Source organism: Corvus brachyrhynchos, unplaced genomic scaffold (genome assembly GCF_000691975.1).
Source record: "Corvus brachyrhynchos isolate BGI_N302 unplaced genomic scaffold, ASM69197v1 scaffold310, whole genome shotgun sequence".
Lineage (NCBI taxonomy): Eukaryota > Metazoa > Chordata > Aves > Passeriformes > Corvidae > Corvus > Corvus brachyrhynchos.
The window spans coordinates 3,774,511-3,782,869 of record NW_008236213.1 but is presented as its reverse complement, the minus strand read 5'-3'; the positions used below and the strand labels follow the sequence as shown (position 1 = coordinate 3,782,869).

The 8,359-nt window shown below is 39.2% G+C and overlaps 1 protein-coding gene and 1 long non-coding RNA gene across 5 annotated transcripts in view; one reads left to right on the top strand and one right to left on the bottom strand.

The window, feature by feature from the left end:
* HSPB3 (heat shock protein family B (small) member 3) overlaps nucleotides 1-2,049 on the top strand; it is a 2,435-nt gene extending 386 nt beyond the window's left edge. Inside the window, exon 1 of the mRNA XM_017744316.1 lies at nucleotides 1-2,049. This exon is cut by the window's left edge and continues 386 nt beyond it. Within this exon, the coding sequence (XP_017599805.1) occupies nucleotides 326-922 (597 nt within the window). The 5' untranslated portion in view covers nucleotides 1-325 and the 3' untranslated portion in view covers nucleotides 923-2,049.
* LOC108449129 overlaps nucleotides 1-8,359 on the bottom strand; it is a 15,591-nt gene that overhangs the window by 2,452 nt on the left and 4,780 nt on the right. For 2 of the 4 annotated variants that reach the window (XR_001865256.1, XR_001865251.1), the window contains one exon: nucleotides 7,791-7,894. The exons of 1 other annotated variant lie outside the window; for it this stretch is intronic. This is a non-coding gene — a long non-coding RNA (uncharacterized LOC108449129). Of the gene's footprint in view, nucleotides 1-7,783; nucleotides 7,895-8,359 lie in introns of all 4 variants that reach the window. One more of the 4 variants, XR_001865257.1, reaches the window with a different exon arrangement.

Sequence of the window (8,359 nt, the reverse complement as noted above, 5' to 3'; positions counted from 1 at the left end):
TATCTTCCCTCACTAGCTCCATATTTCAATTAGAATACAGAGTTTGTACTTGTTATCATGTACGCCTTGGAAAAACAAAAGTATCGAACTTCATTTAAATAAAAAATGCTTTCACATTATTTGTGTAATCATTATTCATAATTATAAACAGCACAATATTGCAATAAGAAGAGATGCATTAAAGTTTTGCTTTTACTACTCCTGCATGGAAGCTGTGCATGTGTTGAAGCCACTCAAGACCGCAGCACTATAAATAGTGCTCTATTGTTAGTGGATAAAAGATGAAACAAGTCTCACAGCACTGGAGCACAGGACACTGTATTAAATGTTAAGCTCTGCCTGTTCTAAAAGTGAAAGGCGACATCAACTGATAGACTGGTCTGTGGGTAAGACATACGGCTGGGAAGAGCTCGCTCTGACTCTGCAGCTTCCTGACACAGCACAAGTAGCAGCTGATCTTTCTGCCTCTGCAATGGCAGAAGCTGTCATAAGACACTGGGTGGAAACTCCTGTACGCTACCAGGAGCAGTTTGTTGGCCAAGAGCTGGAAGCACACAAGCTGAACCACCTTTTATACGCTTTGCCGGGCCCTGCTACCACTGCGCTGAGCAACCAAAGGTGCATCACAGAAAGCACGGCTGGGGCCAGGAAGAGCAGCCAGGAGGAGGAAAACACACACTTTCGGGTCTTGCTGGACGTTGTGCAGTTCTGCCCCGAAGATATCATTATCCAGACTTTTGAAGGCTGGCTCCTGATTAAAGCTCAGCACGGACCCAGGATGGATGAACATGGTTTCATATCCAGAAGCTTCACCAGACAATACAAATTACCTGATGGAGTGGAGAACAAAGACCTGTCTGCACTTTTCTGCCATGATGGCATTTTGGTTGTTGAAATGAAGAACTCAGTGGGAAAGAACTAGAACCATGTCTATAGTTACTGGTGAGATTAAATCATTCTTAATGTAACAAAATAATATCAGTCATGCAATGCTTTAGGGTATAGTAAGCATGTAGCTGTATTTATTACAGCAAAGTAAATTTTTTGTTATATTTTTCTGTATGCTGAGTTTATTGTTTGATGTGAAATGTTAGACTGCTTGCCTCCAGCTACACACAGGTTGAAAACCCAGGCTGTTTGAACAGCAGCAAACTTGGGCTAGTCTCAGCGGGAGAAAAAAAATCTATTTGATAACATACTGAAAACAGAGCACATTTTTGAGATAAGTAGCAGGAGTTTTATTTCTAAGGAATAAGCATTTATCATACATAGTCATAAACATTAAAGAAGCAATAGACAAGTTGTGAATCTTATGGAAATTTAATTTATGTACCAAAAAAATCTGTGTTCTACTTTTTGAGATTAAATTCTTCTCTCTGGAAAAGCACATGAACTGAAAGACACCATTAAGACAAAAATCCCTATTTCCATAGCTTCTATACTGAAAAACCCTCCCGAGATTACTTTTTAGAGGTGTGTTGCATGTTTGAAACTATAAGGAAAAAGAATAATCACTGACTTTATTTGCTTGAAAACACAGTAAATAGAAATTATACTTTCTGTCAAAGTAATATGAAAGAAAACCTTTAAAGACATTTTAGAAAATGTTTTGTTTAAGATAACAACTGAAGAAAAAATTTTTGCTTACAAATGCTCGAAAGAATCATATTCTTCTTTGTGAAACCTCAGTAATAAAAAGACGTTGCTCTTGCACAAATGCCTTTTTTCTTACACATTTTAGGCAGTTTTCTTATTTAATCAAATGAGTATTTAATTGTCCATGTTGCATGACACTTTAGGCTGAAATCTCACAACTCTGTCTTCAACAGCAAATTCTTCTTTCAATGATAATCCCCCTCTCCCCAGAGGAACACAGGCTCTACATGAATCTAATTTTAAATAGAGGGGTTCCTTATTGCAGACACAGCTTTAGTTTCTGTTCCAGTGTCTCACATTTCATGAGTGGTGGTGATAAAAAAATATCCACCTTCTATATCTAGTATCTGGTCTTCTCAATACTAAAAAGAAATAATGCTGTGGGTTTGTAAATACTCACACATTTGAGGGGAACTGCATCTGCAAGTTGAACTGCCTCCTTTTATGTGTACTGGAGACGAGTATGACTGGTGTGCTATGAATAGTAAAGGAATGTGGAATGGAAAGTGCCAAGTTAAATGCAGACTCTTTATCACAGCCATCTGCTGTTTGGACATATCAAAAACATATTCAAATGAAACTGAATACAAATACAATTTTAAGAATACAAGAAAAATATGATGAACAAAACCTGGCTCTCACTAGCTGAAGCTAGAGTTCCTTTAGTTTCAAATGAAAATCTTAAGCTTGCATGTCTGCACATGTCCATTTATGAGAAAGATTATTGTTGTTTAGACTTCAAGATACTTGAAGCAATTGATTTTAGAAAAGTGGGTAGTACAATTCTTGTATTTTACTTACTAATTGTGTTAAAACTCACAAGAAATTTGCCCAAGAAAGGCAGAATAAAGTCTGAATTGTAAATTTCTATCATGTGCAATTATGCTTTTAATATACCAGAAGTCAAGAGTGTAATGTTTTCTAACAAACTAAACCAAATATAAAACATATGTCCCTACATTTCCACTCAACCCCACACTTTTCCCTCATATTGCCTGTGTTCAATTTGCATATTGGCTTAAGATCCCATTAGCAAATCAGATCTAGATTTCTAAGTCTAGGAGCTTCATCAGACAGCAATCTGGTAGAAGATGTAACATGGATTTAAGAAATTGAATTCTAGATACAGGTCTGGATTTAAACTTTACAGACCAGCTTTATAAAAGCTGCACAAGCTTAAAACCATGGTTTCAACATCACCTTATGGCACGACAGTTGGGATAGAGTTCAGGATCACAAGTTAGTAATCTGCTTTGGTGATTTTTGTTTACAGAGATTTTTGTAAATTTTATCACTTAAACTTACAGGTTGTTATAAAAACTATTCTAGCTATGATGGCAGTGATGATATTCATAGCCCTATAGATGAGAAAGTTCTTCTAAAAAAAACATAACTGATTTAATTATTTCAAATTAGATCATGATTAAACTACCAGAAACTTGGCAAGGAATTAAACCATACAGCCAAAATCACATCATCTGTTCTATATATGCTAATACCATGGTTACACACAGACCTGCTTAATTTCACAAAATTGTATGGAGAATGTGGCATCTGACTGTTCTGTATTGTAGGTCTCTCTGCATCACTCTGTGCCCAAGTCTGTACTTGCTCACAACATCATCAGTCAGAAATCACTGGAACACCTTGACCCAGATATGGCAGGGATGTACCCAGCCAAGCTTTACCTTCTCTTGTAAACAGATCTTTACAAAAGCCTACATCCATGTTCCTTGGTGAATGGGAACTTCCCCTGACCTGGCACCTGAGTGCTCATGTAACAGGGACCTGTCACTGACTTCCTGCATTTTAGCACCAAGAAGAGCACAGAGGAAAAAATTTCTCCCTTTTTTTTAAAGTGGCAGTTTATCAAAAGATCTTGGATGGATGATTTTTAGGTGTTTACCAGAACAACCTCAAAGTACTTGGCAGAGTGTTTCTGAATAATCTGGAAAGAGCTGTTCTCACATATTTATATGATGTTTTACTTCCATAATCTGATTAGAACTGAATGTGAATGTCACATAGAAAGGTGCTAATATTGCTCATGGGCAGCGGACTGAGATATTTATCAACAGCAAAGGATTTCAGAACAACTACAGCTTAAGACAGGTTTAAGACATGCTGATGTGGTTAAATTAAGAATCGTGAAATTGGCTGTCTATAAAATTCTGGCCCAGAATAAGTGATAAGCCTGTGCAAGCCTTGCAGACCAAGTGCTACCAAGCTTCCTCAGTTCCCACCAGTAAGGGATTACCTTTGTAATTGATCAAAATGCTCCTCCAAATGGATAAAGATGACTTCATGCGTGAATCTAAGCACTGTGAAAAATGCTTTCACAGAGATGAAAATGTATCCATATGGCACTAGTCTCCAAAAGCAAGGTAAAAAAAATAAATTTCCATAAAATCCTTGTGTGCAGAAAGCCCAAAAATGCCTTTCTTTGCCTTGCTGCCTTTTCATAGTTTCTGCTGCACCCAAGGTATTTGAGATCTCTCTACAGAGTCCAATACTGGTGGTACAGTGAACCAAGGCTGACACCAGTCACTCAATAACCACTCAGCTGCAGCACTGGAAAAGAGAAAAGGAAATCTCTGGGGTATCATGGTGGCAACATTCCCGCCCAGAGGGGAAGGTCTCACATTCCTTTACTTCATAGCCAGGAATCAAAATGTCCTTTTTAATCTGAATAACATTACAAGATTGGCTTTTAATGTGAGTAGGAATATTTCTGAAAATACTAGGTACACCTTCTGTTATTCAAAAGACATGCAGACCTCTGTCTTGCTGACTACCAGAGACAGTGGCTGGCCCCTCTCACCCAGAGGACAGCATCTCAGTAGCTCTACACTGTGAACACAGGAGTTAAATCTAAAGAGTTACACCTGTACACTACATTGTAGGTACCTGAGCTGGCCCCACTCGTGCTAACTCTGGAGCCAGAAGTACTGTCCCTGTGTGCCAGCAAGTCCAGAAAGCTCAGACTGTCTACTGCTGTGCTCAGGCTGAAAAATCATCCCTTATTAAAAGCTCTCGGACAGAAAGAGACACAGGAGAAACATGGTACTACAGCTCAGGACTCTCCATTCAGGTTAGTGCTAGAGCGGAGATTTCTGCTGTCTGTGCCACTGTGGGCTGCATTTTTACCACAAATCACATCAATCTACATAAAAAGGAACCCTCTTTAGCCACATGGTAGTACCACTGATGGTCATGGTCTAACCCCAGCTAGCAACTGAGCCCCATCCAGCCACCCACTCAGTCCCCTGCTGTGGGATGGGTGAGGGAACAGGAGTAAAAGTGAGTGAACTCATGGGTTGTGATAGAGACAGTTTAAAAGGGAAGGCAAAAGCTGCATGCACAAGCAAAGCAAAAGTGATTAATTGACTACTTTCCATGGGCAGGCAGGTGTTCAGCCACCCCCAGGACAGCAGGGCTCCAACACATGTCATGGTGAGTTGGGAAGACAAATGCCATCTTTCCAAACGTCCCTTCCTTCCTCCTTCTTCCCCTGCCTTTATCTGCTGAGCTTGATGCTGTGTAGGATGGAATACCCCTGTGATCACTTGGACTCTGCTGTGTCCCCTCCCAACTCCTTGTACCCTCCCAGCCTCCTTGCTGGTGGGGTAGGGTGAGGAGCAGAAAAGGCCTTGACACTGTGTGAGCACTGCTAAGGGAGAGCTAAAACATCCCAGTGTTACCAGCACTGTTTCCAGTACAAATCCAAAACACAGCCCCATAGCAGCTACTGTCAAGAAAATACACTCATTCCCAAGTCAAAACCAGTAGGCACATAGAAAGAATTTTGAAGACATAATACTTAAACCTTCTACAAGAAATACTTGACTTTTTTGTAAAATAAGCATTTTTAGGGGCTGACAAAGACATTTCAAAGTTACTTTAAAAAATTTTGGTTGTTAATAGAAAAGGAACACATACATGTACTGAACCCTTGGTATGCTAGGCTGAAAGAGTAAGTCACCTACTATCTTCAGCTACGTTTCTTTCAAATTGCACATCTCTTCAATTTTCTCATCTATTAATTGTATATTCCATCATCTAAGTAGACAGCATGTCAGAATCTCCAAAATTTCATTTGTTCCTGGCAGAGTTGGATGACATGGGAATTAAAGTGGGAGTGTCCTTTCTGAACTAGCCACCCCAAAATTTCTAGTCAAGTCCTCATCAGCTCAAACTGGTTTACTGCATTAGTGTAAACTATTTAACTTGTGTAGTTGTCACTCTCAGTGGGTCTGTATGGAGCTGGTTTGATCCAGCAAGACTTCCTCACTCAGGTGCCAATGTGCAGCCTCCAGGGCTGGTTGGAACCTTTCTCTCTACCACCTCAGTACCAGCAGTAGCAGCTGGCTGCTTCTGCAGCTGATTCAGATGCCCAGAGGAACCACACGAGTTATTCCCTGTGTATGTCTCACTTCCCATAAGAGGTAAAATGGGATCTGAAGATGTTTTGTGTTCCAGTGACACTAACTCCTTTATCTTTAGTTCCTCTCCTCATTTTCCAGGATATACCATTCTCCTCTCAGCCTGCACACAAAAATCAGATGTTCCACAGACATCACAGTAGCACACTGGTGTAAGTACAAAGCACAGGTGTGGCTTGTGTCTGTAAATGAGCTAATTTGGAATTTGGATGTTGAGTTTAAAGAATTCCAACTCTTAACTAAAAGTGATTCCATTGATCATAGCTATAATGAAAAACTAATGAAGGGAAATGATTTTCAGAGCGTAGTGTGACTAATAAAAACGTAATTCTTGTACTCTGTCTTACAAGGCAGACAGAAACTCATAAACTACCTGCTCTGGTGACAGCTGTATGCATTTTAATAGTAGTTCAATTATATTTTGCAACTTTACCACAATTACCCAAGCACTGGTGGCATGATTAGTATGTACTGTACAAGACACACCATAAATACAGTCTCTGCCTTAATGTATATATGGAGCCTCAGGATTTGATCCTGGAATGAAACTGAAAGACTCAATACAGATTAGGAGACTATGAGACAACTAAGTGAAGAAATATGAACTCGGAGACCCTATCATAATAACCATAGCAATATTTAACTTAGACCCTCTGGAAACTTCAGACTGAAATGGCTACAGTGTCAAGACAGATACGGTTTCCAGATTTATTTTATTCCAGATTTAAAGGTCAGAAGGATCAGTGATGATCCCCAGTGTGATACCCTGAACAGAACACACATGATCTCACTTGATAATTGACTCATGAAGGCAGCCCATAATATGTTTGAAAAAGATGACGTATTTAAGCAAGAGATCAAGTCTTTATTTCAAGACTTCAGTTGATGGAAAACTCATCACACCCCTCCATCAAGTTCACGTGTTAACAATCATCATGGCTTAAAAAGAGCAGGTTTTCCCTAGTCCTCTGAGATTTGTTTGGTGATATGAATTTTACCCTAAAGCTAGAAGTAATACTCTGGACAGCTCTTGGGACAGGCTTTTTACTATCCTGTTGTTATGAGTTACAAAAATATAAAAGCATAACACCTTGTGCTAAACACCCTTATTAGCTACTAATAGAACACAAAGGAATTCATCAACATGAAAAACATTTAAGTATAATTTTTCCACATAGAGCAGAAATATGTATTGAATAACTTTGCATATAATACCTTTCTTGTATCATCATTGGTAATTTTGTCACCTTCATGTCCCACTCATCTAAACTGTTGCTACAATTCTGTTTCTTGCTGAGTACATCCTCACTGTTTTCCCACTGACCATAGAATTTATATACTTTGAGCTTTTTCCTGTATCAATTGGTATTGCTTGCTACCAACTTCTTATTTTTTCCATTTCTACTTTCACTTGCCCTTTTATAACAATGTATTTTAAATTTGGATAATTCTGCTTATATGAGCACAGTTCTGTGTTTATGGGTAGCTAATAAACATTCTAAATGTATACAGAACAACCAGAGCCAGGTTCTGACACTGTTCCTCTCAGTAAATTATAATCTCTTAAAATTTTACTGATGGTATGGGATGCCCCATATCTCTCTGCTATGAATTCCCTCCTAAAATGAATGTTCAAAACAGTGAAGCACCAGGCTGCACCACCTGTGATAGGGAATTCCATTTACCATTTACCTTCTCACAAATACATGGCCCAAAGCAAGCACAGCAAGAATCTTCTTCACACCTCAGTCTTTGCAGGCCTCTTTGCTCTCCAATTGACCAGCAAAACACAGAAGCTAAAACAGAGTAACATAGTGTCATTTTCAGCCACTGAGCTTCTCAGAACTCTCCATTTCTTTAGCTGACACAGACAAAACTAGTAACTCCTTGGCCATCCTTTGAGTAGTCCATGTCCTCAAGCAACAACATGAACAAATTTTTCTCCTTGAAGATAAAACAGCAATTTCACCCAAATGTTAATATTAATTAACCTTAATGTAAAAGCCACTGCCTCCTGATAGCAGAATGCACTATATCAGCTTAAACACAAGCTCAGAGAAAATGGAAGATACTTTGATGGTCAAAATGCCATCAAAACTGGTCTGTTGCATAAGTTAGTGAGCACTTGTCCTGCTTTCCAGACTGAGACTGAGAAGTCACTCCCACAAAATTCAACGATGGACAGTGAAAACTCATAAAGTAATGTCAAGGCTCATCCATCCTGATCCATTGGCAGGGGTGAGTGCAGAGGTTGCACGAGA